At 46.3% G+C, this 14,036-nt stretch overlaps 1 protein-coding gene across 1 annotated transcript; it reads right to left on the reverse strand.

Moving 5' to 3' along the window:
• Window positions 1-1,081: 1,081 nt before the first annotated feature.
• Window positions 1,082-11,882, reverse strand: LOC142185604 (rho GTPase-activating protein 11A-like). The gene is made up of 13 exons (XM_075261030.1): window positions 11,784-11,882; window positions 11,634-11,710; window positions 11,346-11,442; window positions 8,337-8,593; window positions 7,187-7,350; window positions 5,211-5,327; window positions 4,358-4,420; window positions 4,184-4,271; window positions 3,112-3,194; window positions 2,873-3,032; window positions 2,341-2,446; window positions 2,111-2,246; window positions 1,082-2,022 (listed from the first exon to the last, which is right to left on the reverse strand). The coding sequence occupies exons 1-13, from the start codon at window positions 11,880-11,882 to the stop codon at window positions 1,082-1,084; spliced, it is 2,388 nt and encodes a 795-aa protein (XP_075117131.1).
• Window positions 11,883-14,036: the final 2,154 nt, after the last annotated feature.

Genomic DNA, 14,036 nt, shown 5'->3' on the forward strand with positions numbered 1-14,036 from the left:
CGAAACGTAAAAATAGGCAACGGATTACCAAGGGATTCCGCAAATCTCTCCAGGAATTCATCGACAAGTTCTAAGTAAAAGCGAAATTATTTATTGCAAGTAAGTAACATCGATAACAATCCAAAAACAACAGGAAAAGGAACAAAAACAGCACAAAGTATAAAAAAAAAGGACATCGACTGAAAACACAAGGACGGTAAAGCAAACCAAAGTGACAATTTCTTTGTAAGTCCTCGGACGTCATCACAGCGGTTGTCTCGAAAACTCCTTCACGTTGTCAAGAGTGCAAAGGACCCTGGGTAAAGACGATCGACCCCAAAAAGTTTTTTTTAAAAAAAATCACTTAAACACCACAAAAAGAACCCCTGTGTCTTGTTACCCCCCCAGGGCCCTACTAGGTGTAACAGTGTGTCCGTTTTTTTAAGGAGTGTTCCTTTAAGAATGATCCGTACACATCAAGACAATACGTGGGTGGCATAAATAGGTTAGGATTTGCATATCATTAAAATAAGTTTAGAAGGTGAACGAATGAAAAGTGTAATAAATAAAAGGAAGTCCATTAAAAGCAGAAACGGCATTAAAAGGACATTAAGAGGGCAGCAGCCAAGGATGGCGGGACTTGATTTAAAGGGGTTGTCCAGGCAGGAAAAGTGTAAGAACATTCAAGTAATAGCACTCGGATGTCCCTGTCACTTATGTTGATGGTCCCTGGTGGCCTCTCCGTCCTGGTCCCACAGTAAACATGGCCGCTCACTTATTGTGTGTCCACAAGGACCAAGGAGTAGAAGAGCCATCGGCAGAGACCTGGGAAGTGGCAGGAGATTGATGGACACGACTTATTTCAATTGTTATTGCTGTTCCAGTGAAGAGCTGGTGCCAAGGAGGAATCTCTCCAACCTCAGGAAGCAGAAGATCCGTCCCAAAGTTTAACGTGGCATAGAAGAAATTTGTCAGCAATTTTCTTAGACATATTGGACCTAAGACTTCTCGCTCCAGGAATAAGTGACGGCATTTGTGTGTGGTCACCTCTTACATCAACCACCAAACTGAAGAGACACTCCCCAGCATTGTATCTGCCCACTTACAACTCTACAATATCACTTATAGGTTCCAGCATGGTGCCAGGAACAGGGCTTTTAGGAGAACCCCCATCTCTAGTCTCTTCCTCCTCAACCACATCCTTCAAAATCAAGGCGTCTTTGTCCAACTTTACGAGGTCTTCCAAAACTAGGCTTTCCATATTTAATGGCAATGTATTGACAGAGGTTTGGCATTCACTATCCAGACTACGCGACCCCCAGTTGCTCAAGGTTATGTTCTTACGACTGACAAAGACTTTTCTGTTTCGGCCGTTTAGAGTTTTTAAGGCGGTGTTGTTGTTGTCTGTGAAATGCTCTTCTGTTTTCTTCAGCGAACATCTCTCTTCATTTGATCTTAATCCACTCTCTTGACTTATGGAGCGGCCAAACCTCCTTGCCCCCTTGCGTTTAATAGTGTGAGTTGTCAGCTGTTCCCAATCTTTCAACTGAGGATCCATATCTGCAGCACTAGAAGCCCAAGGAAAGCTAAGGACCAGTTTCCGTACACTGCGGTATTGGGAGGTGTGACCGTTTGGTATTCTCAGTGACACGGTAGACTGTAAACCACCAAGGTCAGTTACAGAGACTGGACTACGGATTGTGTTGGATTTCCTGGAAATTAAACAGTCCACCGAAGGGAGCAGATCATGGTTTGAGGTTCTCTCTTCCATGTGGTTAACGCCATTGTCTTCTATCCTACCCTCATCACTGGGGGTTAAGCTATTCAGTTTCGTTTCCTCGTGATCCTTTTCAGGTTTGGCACTATCGCCCACTTTTTCCGGCATGCTAAGTGACCGACGTAAGACTCGGCGATTCTTTCCAGAATCTCTTTCATCTAGGTCTTCACTGTTCACAGCTAAAGACTTCCAAGAAGGAGATGACCTCAGGGAGGGAGGAGATGTTGGATGCTGGGCAGATGAAACTTTCTCATCTGTAATAGTACCTGAAGAAAAGTCAAGTAGAGATTCAAATAAATGTTTAGAAAAGAGAAAATCTAAAAATATTGGCTGTGTAACATTAGAGGAACCCACCAGAGTTTGACCCTCTTAGGGAAAAAGTGCTCATTCGAAAATCTCTTCCATTGAAAATGGGACCCTCCAAGGCTTCAGAGACCATCCTCTTCATTATATTCCACCCACTTGGCTCTACGCTCTTACCTTCAGGGGTCTACAAAAGATAAAGGTTGAACGATCATGGATGAATCAAGGACACTTCCAAAAAGGTAGCTGAGCTTGGCAATAGCCATTGGGTTCATGCTTACTGGCTGCTTGGCTGCTCGCGTTCGATGAAAGAGTCTCAAAGAGTTACGGACCTTTTCCTTTCTGTCCAGCTGGGCAGGAGAAAGCGAGACCTGACCAGATGTCATCCTGTAAGAGGAGAAGTTATTTTCATATTGCAAAATCTGCAGAATGGTGCTGGAGCAGATGTGCAAAAAAAATTTTTTCCAAAAATTACACCATATAGAGTTAGGCTCCAGACACCTCCATGCAAATCATTAGTAAGGAATAAGTGTTGATGCATTTAATGGACATGTGATAAATACTAGACATCTGGGGAGCCAACCCCTAGGACCCTCAGGACTACCAAAATGTGGGTCTCCAATGTCAATGGAGCTGCAGTCAAGCAGGAGTGCTGATGTACGAAACAAATTCTATGGCACTGCTGAAATAACCCTCATAAGCGCTGACCATTTTGGCCAAGGCATGAGGGCAAAATGGACAGACTAGGCAGACTAGATACTAGTGAATAGAGACAAGAACACAAGCTCTGCATATATTGGGAACCGGAGTCACCTTTTGCCTCGATTGCTATTTCGCCGTTTAGCTCTTGCTTTCTGGCCTCGTGAGGAAGAATCTGGAGTTGCTGGAATGGCCGGCGATTCAGAACTTAGTTCTAAAAAGTCACCAGGGCTCAGCGAGAAGTCAGAAAAGGCATTGACGCCTCCGGAATCATCTAAGAAAAGAGTTACAGAAAGGTCAATGTCTTTCGAATACGAGAAGTACATGGTGGACAGGCTTAAATTGCCACCAACCTTGGAGTGGAGACGGAGCTCCATGTGGCTCACTTGATTCTTCACTGGACAAGTTGCCATCTACGGCCTCCACTAGAGATTTCCTATGAAGAAAATATATTTTTAACAAAATTTTTTAATAATAAAATGTCAAAAATTCAGGGGAACCTTAATGCATATTATTTATTCTAATAGCACATGCTGTATTTTCAGGCAATAATTGTCTCAACAGTGAAGGACACCCAACCATCACTAGAATGGGAATGGTGAGCCATCAGACTTCTCTCAGTGCATGACCAGAGTGAGGAGATGCTGGAATGGAGTGGGGGGTCATACATGTCTTCTACTGCTCAATTCAAGGTATGGGGAGCTGATGGAGACAACTCAGTACAGTGCTTGACTGTTTCCATCAGCTCCATAGACTGGTAGTACATATGGTGGACCATCACTCCATTCATACTCCTTAACTTTTGTTGTGGAATGTGGTGGACCTGGAGGCTCAGTGCTACCACAGTAGTGACCCACGAGGGTCCCACTGATCAGTATTCATCACCTAGATAGTGGATCGGTGACAAGTGTCCTTTAGGTTATCAATTAGAAGGATTGTCCTACATACTAGACCTCCAAAGACATCACTAGGGATGGTCATCAACCCCTAAACCAGTCTTTGTAAAAGCTATTGGTATGTGATATATCGAAAAGTGGCAACGTCATGGTGGAGGGAAAGAGAGAAGAGAAGGGCCTCCATGGGCATCAACATACTTGAAAACCTCTATTTAAAAATTCTGTATTCTCCCTCTAAGGGAGAGTTCACACAGTGTAACGTGCCGCGTGATGTGGCACTTGTATGCCACGGGAGCCTTTGTGGGCCGTACACGCTCCCATTGATTTCAATGGGAGCGGGGATCGTATGCGCCGCACTAGTTTGCGGCCGTGATTTTGCCGCAACATCACGGCCGCAAACTAGCGCGGCGCATACAATCCCCGCTCCCATTGAAATCAATGGGAGCGTGTACGGCCCACAAAGGCTCCCGTGGCGTAGACGTACCACATCACGCGGCACGTTACACCGTGTGAACCCTCCCTAACATACCGTTTCTTAGCCGTGAACTGTTCTCCACATCCAGAATCCTCTGAAGCTTTACGTTTCGTTTTGTTTCTCGGTGGAAGCTCCAGTTCATCTGCCCAAAGCAAACAATGAAGATTGGAAGATCCTCAAAATGAGGCAAAGCTTATTCTATATAAAGAATCTCCAACCTGTCCTCACCTCCTCGATCACTAGAAGGACCAAGACCGGACTTCAGCTTACTTAAAGCCTCATTGACAATTCCTTTAAGGTAATGAAAGAGATTGCGTAATTGTATGGTCAGATTGGTTATACAGCCTCAGTGATGGACAAGTCACAGAGAGCAATTCCCCAAGATATGGGTGTAGGAACTGGCTTGGTGAAACGTTGGCTGCAGATGAGCAGAAATGAACAATATTAAAAGTTCCAGAGCAAATGTTAAGGACTCATCCAATCTCTGAGACCCAGACTTCATCTGTTATTCCTATGTATGAGGCCCGCTCAACTGAAGGAGGACCAAAGCCTATCCAGCCAAGAGGCGATGAAGACACCATCTCTTGGCTGGCCATGACCACCAGTGGTTCTCAGGAGCAGATAGTGTTGGAGGCCTCGGGGTATGTCCTTGTTTCTGTCCTAGTAAGAACTAAAAAGATCATCTAATGCCTGACCTCCTGATGGTGGAGTATCCCACAGAATACACAACAAACTCCAAAGAGGCAGAACACAACCCCAATTGGAGGCCTCATCTTCATCTTTGGTGTAAATTCAGGTTCTTCTGCCCAAAGCAAATAATGGATATTGGAGACAATAATTTGGGCGTTTCTAATGGGATGAAAGTCTTGTGTATACATTGACAACTACAAAGTCTATGATGCAATTAAAGGTAGCGGTGGAGGTGGAGGTGGAGGTGAAGGTGGACGTACACGTGATCTATATAGGGGCAGGTAGACCCTCAATCATGTCATCTGGTGAGCCCAACCCCACCTGACACCAACCCTCCATCACACAAGCCCCGGGGACTTGGCATTTTAGCACATTTTGGATTTTACCGTACCACTCATGCTTCGTCGGCGTCTCCTGCGAAGACCCTCTGAGTTGTTGGTCACAGAGTCCTCTTCGCCCAGATTACAAGGGACAGAAAGCTTTTCCCTGATAAATGAGGGGAGCTGCCCTGCCGAGACAGAGAGGCGTATGAAGACGTGAAGCTTCAGTCCCTGTACAGACCTGTGTCTGCATGGTAACAGACCACAAACACGCACTGTGTAGTCAGATCCAAGAGGGAGAAGGAAATAAGTCAGCGTCCATCGACATCAAGCACTGGGGAGAGGTCGGAGTCCCCCCATATATACATGATAGGCCTTAGTCTGCCCCACCGATATAAGCGGCTGTCCCTCATCTACTGTGTATCAGTACAGCCACATTCAGACTACGCAGGCTTTCTAGTAGAGGTCGGAGTCCCCCCATATATACATGATAGGGCTTCATCTACTGTGTATCAGTACAGCCACATTCAGACTACGCAGGGCTTTCTAGTAGAGGTCGGAGTCCCCCCATATATACATGATAGGCCTTAGTCTGCCCCACCGATATAAGCGGCTATCCCTCATCTACTGTGTATCAGTACAGACACATTCAGACGACGCAGGGCTTTCTAGTAGAGGTCGGAGTCCCCCCATATATACATGATAGGGCTTCATCTACTGTGTATCAGTACAGCCACATTCAGACGACGCAGGGCTTTCTAGTAGAGGTCGGAGTCCCCCCATATATACATGATAGGGCTTCATCTACTGTGTATCAGTACAGCCACATTCAGACGACGCAGGGCTTTCTAGTAGAGGTCGGAGTCCCCCCATATATACATGATAGGGCTTCATCTACTGTGTATCAGTACAGCCACATTCAGACGACGCAGGGCTTTCTAGTAGAGGTCGGAGTCCCCCCATATATACATGATAGGGCTTCATCTACTGTGTATCAGTACAGCCACATTCAGACGACGCAGGGCTTTCTAGTAGAGGTCGGAGTCCCCCCATATATACATGATAGGGCTTCATCTACTGTGTATCAGTACAGCCACATTCAGACGACGCAGGGCTTTCTAGTAGAGGTCGGAGTCCCCCCATATATACATGATAGGGCTTCATCTACTGTGTATCAGTACAGCCACATTCAGACGACGCAGGGCTTTCTAGTAGAGGTCGGAGTCCCCCCATATATACATGATAGGGCTTCATCTACTGTGTATCAGTACAGCCACATTCAGACGACGCAGGGCTTTCTAGTAGAGGTCGGAGTCCCCCCATATATACATGATAGGGCTTCATCTACTGTGTATCAGTACAGCCACATTCAGACGACGCAGGGCTTTCTAGTAGAGGTCGGAGTCCCCCCATATATACATGATAGGGCTTCATCTACTGTGTATCAGTACAGCCACATTCAGACGACGCAGGGCTTTCTAGTAGAGGTCGGAGTCCCCCCATATATACATGATAGGGCTTCATCTACTGTGTATCAGTACAGCCACATTCAGACGACGCAGGGCTTTCTAGTAGAGGTCGGAGTCCCCCCATATATACATGATAGGGCTTCATCTACTGTGTATCAGTACAGCCACATTCAGACGACGCAGGGCTTTCTAGTAGAGGTCGGAGTCCCCCCATATATACATGATAGGGCTTCATCTACTGTGTATCAGTACAGCCACATTCAGACGACGCAGGGCTTTCTAGTAGTCTGTTACCATGGACACACATAGTTGTGTCAGGTTTCATTTTGGACAAGGCAAAAACAGGGACATTTCCAGGACGTGGTCAATGGAAATTCGGGACCGTCAGTAACTATGGGAACTGAGCGTGGTTTCTTAAAGGAGACAAAGCAAATCCAAGCAGTTCAGAGGATACAGAAGTGACCGAATTACAAAGAAATGGCCGAAGCCCTAAGAGCCGCAGCCATGGCCTTTGGTCTATGTTCACACATATCAGTTGACCTGAGTGGTGTCGCTGACCCGACAGAAGACTCTAGTACCTATGTCCTGTGCTTTGTCAATGAGGCTTTGGATGGCGGACGCCTGAAGCTGAAGCTGTTTCTCGGTGGCGAGCGTCAGCTTCTCAGACAAGTTATTGCTCGGGAACAAACTTGGGGCCAACACTACGGCCAGATTCCCAGAATCCATTCTGTTCTCTGCAGACCTGGAAGAAAGAAATAGAGGCAACAATTATCGTACATGAGTAATACCAAGAATCACCTGTAGGGGCATAGTGATTGGGGCAGAGATGGAAGTCACTCGCGGGTTCTAGTCCCCATTTACACGCATTGAATGGGGTCGGTTATCAGATTAAGCTCAGATATTGCAGAATCGGCACCAAAATCTGTGTCAAACCCCGAACATGTGAATAGAGCCTAAGTGGGCTCAGAGACACAAAATAGTAACAATGACAGAATGATTGAGGACCCTTTTATATATAGGACGTGAGGACCTGCACGTTAGGCCCCGGCTTACATCTATCCTACAATAAAGGGGACAGTATGCAGCTATGGAGAGGAGAACATATAGCGGTTTTATGCATGGCGCCAACATGTTCCATAGCGTTGTATCTACATTGATGGTTGTCTGACATCATCAGCGCTGCTTGTATAACGTAAATGCAGGTTATTTCACTGGTATCAGCCATGTCTGGTTGCAATCTTGCACATTTGCAGCCCCCGCTATTGCACGCTGAAGATGGAAGTGGAGTAATATAGGAACTTTGGAAAGACAACGTGTTGTTGGCGTCTCCTGTGAATGTGTGACGCCACCCAGATGACATTTTTTGCAGCATTTCCCTTTTCTTCTCTATCTGGCCCAGACCACCATGATGATTAGTTCACAATATGCATCTGTCCCATCCCCGGTCAGCGCCCCCCATATAGTAATCGTGCTCATAGCTGGCATAGGGTTCCTGCATTATTTACAAGCAACAAGGGCGGCGCAGAAACCAAAAAGTTGCAATTTACAAAATGTATAAAAAGGAACGCTTAGTAAGGCAGAAAAACGTCATACAAGGCATAATGAATCCGCTCCATGGTGCATACTGTATATTACTGTCCAGTGTTCTGATAGACGAGGGATTAATATGATAAATGTGCGGGTATACGGCTCCCCCTTGTGATGACTGTGGGTTACTACACGGCTTACCTGGAGGCCACTGTCTGTAGGAAGGTGCAGAAGTATCTGAGAGTCTCCCCATGAATGGCAGGAAGCAAGCAGGTGACCAAGGCGGTGGCAGAAGCCTTCTCCTCCTCAGACAGGACCTGCTGTATCTGACATAGAGGGTCCTGGAGTTCTGGGGTTAGAAGCGGATGGGGGAGTTCTCGGAAGAACTGTTTTAGTAATGCCGCCACATCACTGGGCTGAGCAGCGGACAGGCCGCTCTCCCCGGACTCCAACTGAGCCTGTAACACAAACACAGATTATATGGAGGCCTATCAGATAACTAGTGTCCAGCGCCATCAGCAGGAATAGAATGGATGCACACGGATCTGGCATAGTGCTATAGAGGATAGGGCCCCCGGCATGTAGGAGGGCCCGCTTGCCATTGTTGAACAGTCGTTCTGAATAGGCAGGTTTTTTCCCCAGGATACAATTCCTAAATATTACCGTCATACATTAAACAGCCACATAATACTCATGTATACATTTACTACAAAAGTAATACCCGGCATCAGTGTCGCACACCAGTACAAGTCATGCTGAGGTCCCACTGTACAGACACCCAATGCATATACTATATATTGTACACTGGGGAGTTTGTTAAAGGGGTTGTCCCATTAAGGACACATCCTCAGGACAAGGGGGGACTGATCCAGTGATCAGGAGACCAAAAGTCCCATAAGGCCCCCTGCGATTGCAGCACCAGTGCACTTGTGTGACCGACCTGCCATTCACTACTATGGGGCTGCCTTGGGGGGGCGCTGCTGGAGGTTACAGTCACAGCAGCCTCACTGACTTGTGTGAATACACCCATAGGCTTTCATTGTCTTTCAAGTCTTTGGTGACCCTCTGTAAAAAAGCATTCCAATAGGTGGTGCTATCACCATGTCAGATTTAAAAAAAACAAAAAAAAAAAAAACAAAATAGATGAATATTAAAGGGGATCGTCAAAAGACACAGATTCTGAGCTGCAGTACCACACATAGCCTGCGGACAAGGGTGTCACTGTTTCTGGAACATAAAGTACTACAATGACTGTCAAAATCCCATTAATCTGGAATTAATAGTCTGGATTCCCCAAAGCGTCAATGACCCAATGTAAAATATCCAAGAGGACTCCGTGTTATACATATCACAACCTGTCTTTGCACCAGGGTTGGGCACAGAAGACAGAGGACCCGGTGCCAAAATAATATATGGGCCCTTGTACCTGAACAGCTGAGTATTGTGACCCCCTTTTTATGCTGCCTCATAATAGAGGGTGCTCTTAAAGTGACAGTATCTACCCTAAATGTGCCAGATTAGCGGCAGTGCCAGATTATCAGATACCGGATCGGTGGACGACATTTGTTGCATCTGGTTTGGATTTATAAAACTGATTGAACTTTTCACTTTGGCTACTGCAAGCCCAAAAGTCTGACTAGAGGCCATGGAAGTTCCCCCAGATGTTACATCACTGCTACACAAAGACAAGCAAAACCCTACACGGCAAGGAAATTTCCAAAACTGACACGAAGACAATGTAGCAGAAGTCCTGCACGGTCCGGCCACACATACAACATGCAGACAGCTTATTGCAAGGCGCTTGTCCCTGCCCCAAGCCATGGCGAATGCAAAACATAGCAGGGCCGCTCCCCTGAACATTACATGCATCCGTAGAGTCACTATTGCACAAATGTCAACCTCGGCCACTGTGGTCATAAGATGCCAGTTCTTCCTCTCTTGCAGGAAAATCTTGCACCATCACAAACCTTGCACAATCTCACACTTGAGTCACTAAACACAGGAATAGAGACGGCTTGGAGAACTCTACTAAATACATTGAGCAGCCGGAGTAAGGACCCGACACACCGCACTGCAGATTGTGAGGACCATTGTGCATAGGGTTGAAGAAAATCCCAGAAACTTTATAGGGTATTCTAGAGTAATTTTACTGCTCAGTTACCCAGGCCTGTGTGATGGGATTCCAGAAACCTAAAACATACAAGAAACAGACTCAGAATTCTTACAGCCTTGTAGGAGAACATCGCTACTCCATTGTCTTCTAAGACATTCCTCCTCAGCCAGTCTACACTTATCCTAGCCTGGGGAAGTCCTCCATCTAAAGATGGAGAAAGGTGTCGCTTTATGACCTGGCCATTGTTCTCGTAGCCTTGGTAAGTGGACCATCCAGAGTAGGAGAACAGGGATATCCCACTGTCTTATAAGCCAGTCCTCCTTGACCAATGCACATTTTCACTTATCCTAACCTAAGTAGGCACAGTCATACTTCTCCTAGTCTTGGAAGGTTGACCATCCAGAATAGGTTTGTGCCATTCCTGGTTCTCCTGGACCACTGCACAAATTCCTACAGGCTTTGAAGAGCTTCCATCTTCAGTAGGAAAACTGCTCTACCACACTTCCTTATACCTTCAGATTTTTTACAGCATTCTAAAGTCTCTTACCCAAAGAATTAGAACAGTCCTATCAGAGTGAAGGCCATTCCCATATATTAAACATGCAAACCTATTCTACCCTTGGCAGGTCCTCCATCCATAAAGAATCCCTTCAAAACCATCCGTACTTGGCTAACAGACCCCAATCCTCCATTTCCTAAGAGACATCCAACATGACTCTCCCCTGTAAAGCACCATCTGTCCATGTTTGTATGTCTCGGACAGGAGTACTTTGTCCCAAATGGAGAAGATTTTAAGTGTCTCAGATGGTATTGTCTGATTTTTGTCTTAATGGACCCGGTTGTGTTGTGGTGACCAGACACCATTATTGAGATGGTCCTCCAGATCATTTCCAGCATTAGGTCATTGGTATCTGTGTTCCATTGTCTCCATTATTTTGGGTACACGTTGCCTCTCTCCTAACTTTGACCTTCCATGTTATGAAGCCTACCCTACAGCAAGGACATGTCCAAAGTCTATTGGAGTCTTCCCCCTCCTCAGCTGAGATATCCAGAAGACTCCAAACCACCAAAACATCATAAAAGTAAAGGGGTGATACCTTTAAGGTTTTTATTCTGTTTACTGATCCCGACTTTCTGAAGAGTCCTTCAGTCTCCAAATGGCAACTCAAGAAATGGCAGACGTCCACCACAAACCTAAAGTAGAAGAAGACAATGGTCAAGAATCTCTAGCTATCTTTCACATGAAAATACTGGATTATCCCAGAGTCAATTCACTTTGGATGGAATTTACAGTAACATGGACCATGAAAGGGAACAAAACACCAGACTGAAGAAGACCAGAAGAAACTTGAGAGTTCTGAGAAAATTCTGGTAAAAATACTTACTGCGGGATCTCGCCCTCTTCGCTGAGTGGAAGGGACTGCAGGGGGACCCCAAATATTTCCCCATTTGAAATCTTCCTCTAGAGTACACAAACATCGATGAATACAAGAATACATCATTGGGACGTCACCTCCCCTACTTCTGAGGTTTACCTGGACGTCGGGGCTGAGCGCCTTCTTCGGCATACGGAGTTTTATTCCCAGGGACTTTAGATGTTGGAGTATGACGACCGAAGGCCCCGTAGCTCTCATGATGCCAAATGTGAGGCCTCCACGGGTCTCTTATCCTACAACATAAAGTGTAATAATATACAGCAGACCAGAGATCATACCTGGTACTAGCTGAACCAATGTTTGCCCCAATAGAGGACCTCAGGGATGAGTAGCGGATCTAAGGAAAAGCGATAGGAAAACGGTACATGCAGGAATATTGGCTCATAGTAGAGTCTTGTTCATGGAGTCCCTTCAGGTTCACACATGGTACCTACCTTTGCTACTATGGCATGGAGAGATTCTCCTCTAGAAGCTCGTAGGGACAAATATCGTCATAATAATGGTGACTGATGAGACATGGACAGTCTGGTCTATACATATAGAATTGGGCAAGCTAAGGCGGTACAATATGACTCTATAGACTTCCAGGGGTTGGTATATTATGGCTCTGCAGAGAGCACTATATGGTCTAAGACCAGACCTGGACCCTGTGCCATTCTACTGAATGAAGCGGAGGTCGCCATAGAACCATAAGGTATTAGGGTCATGGCCAAAGAGTACCTTCTACTCACACAGGTACGTGATCACCGCAGCTTACTGGGGTAGAAGATGTTCAGTAACCCGAGTTACTCAATACCAGGATGAGCATCAGCTGTCCAACATGACAAAAACAGATCAACTGACTCGGAATGGGAACAGCGGCCCAGTGGGGGGACACAGTGGCTTGAGAACGTCAGACGTATTGCACACACCGCCATTGCCCAGTTCCCACAGGGTATTACACTCAACACCCACAGTCACCGCTTCTCAGGCTCACGATACTCCAGACTAGCCAAGGATATTATCGGTGTGAGCCTGAAAGTGTCTGAAAGCCTCCCCTCCCCCTCTGACTGCAAGGTGTCAAGTCGGAGCGATCAAAGACTAAACGTCAATTGGCCCCAAAGTAACAAATGCAGAACCAAAAGGGCACAACTAGGAGTAACTTATTTGGAGAATTATCACGCCATCCTCTTTCCAGAAAGACTGAGGTAGAAGCGATGACTCAACAGTACATACAATTAAAGTGACAGTGACACAACATACAGCGCGAGAGGCCGCCGGTATACATCATACGGCGCGAGAGGCCGCCGGTATACATCATACGGCGCGAGAGGCCGCCGGTATACATCATACGGCGCGAGAGGCCGCCGGTATACATCATACGGCGCGAGAGGCCGCCGGTATACATCATACGGCGCGAGAGGCCGCCGGTATACATCATACGGCGCGAGAGGCCGCCGGTATACATCATACGGCGCGAGAGGCCGCCGGTATACATCATACGGCGCGAGAGGCCGCCGGTATACATCATACGGCGCAAGAGGCCGCCGGTATACATCATACGATGCAAGAGGCCGCCGGTATACATCATACATCATACAGCGTGCACCAGTATACATCAAACAGTGCAAGAGGCCGCCGGTATACATCGTACGGCGCGAGAGGCCGCCGGTATACATCTTACGGCGCGAGAGGCCGCCGGTATACATCATACGGTGCACACCAGTGTACCCAGCGCAATACATGTCATAAAATGGATTATAAAACACACAAAGCCCAAGTCAACAAACCGTTACACAGCCCAATCTCGGGTAAGATTCTCCCACCAATCCCGTTTTGGGGAAGGCGATGGCTCCGGCCTCATTACATAACCGCAGCATTATAAACCCCATAGAATAACATAATACGGTATAATCTATCTCGTAGTGCTGACTCTCTTTGTCCTAAATTCACAAGGGTGTATGACCTGCGGCTTTATACATGACCATGTCCCCGAAGCGTCTCTTCACAGGTTGCAGTTTTTGCAGAACTGAGATATTATTGCCTCAAAACCCAATTATGTGTGAATAGACCCCTATACTGTGCATGATAACCAGTTCCCCCCTGATTTGTAGGGTCACCCCTTTGGTTGGTGGGGTCCATGATGCCGGACTTCACTCCCATTAGGGTGCATTCACACTGAGTAAACGCTAGCTTATTTTGTAGAGTAAAATTACACTTGTAAATTTTGCTATCCCATTGACTTCAATGATATTTTTTTACAAGTGTAAAAATACGCCTGTAAAAAATACGCCTGTAAAAATACGCCTGTAAAAATACGCCTGTAAAATGTCATTGAAGTCAATGGGATAGCAAAATTTACAAGTGTAATTT

This window comes from Leptodactylus fuscus, chromosome 11, assembly GCF_031893055.1.
Source record: "Leptodactylus fuscus isolate aLepFus1 chromosome 11, aLepFus1.hap2, whole genome shotgun sequence".
Lineage (NCBI taxonomy): Eukaryota > Metazoa > Chordata > Amphibia > Anura > Leptodactylidae > Leptodactylus > Leptodactylus fuscus.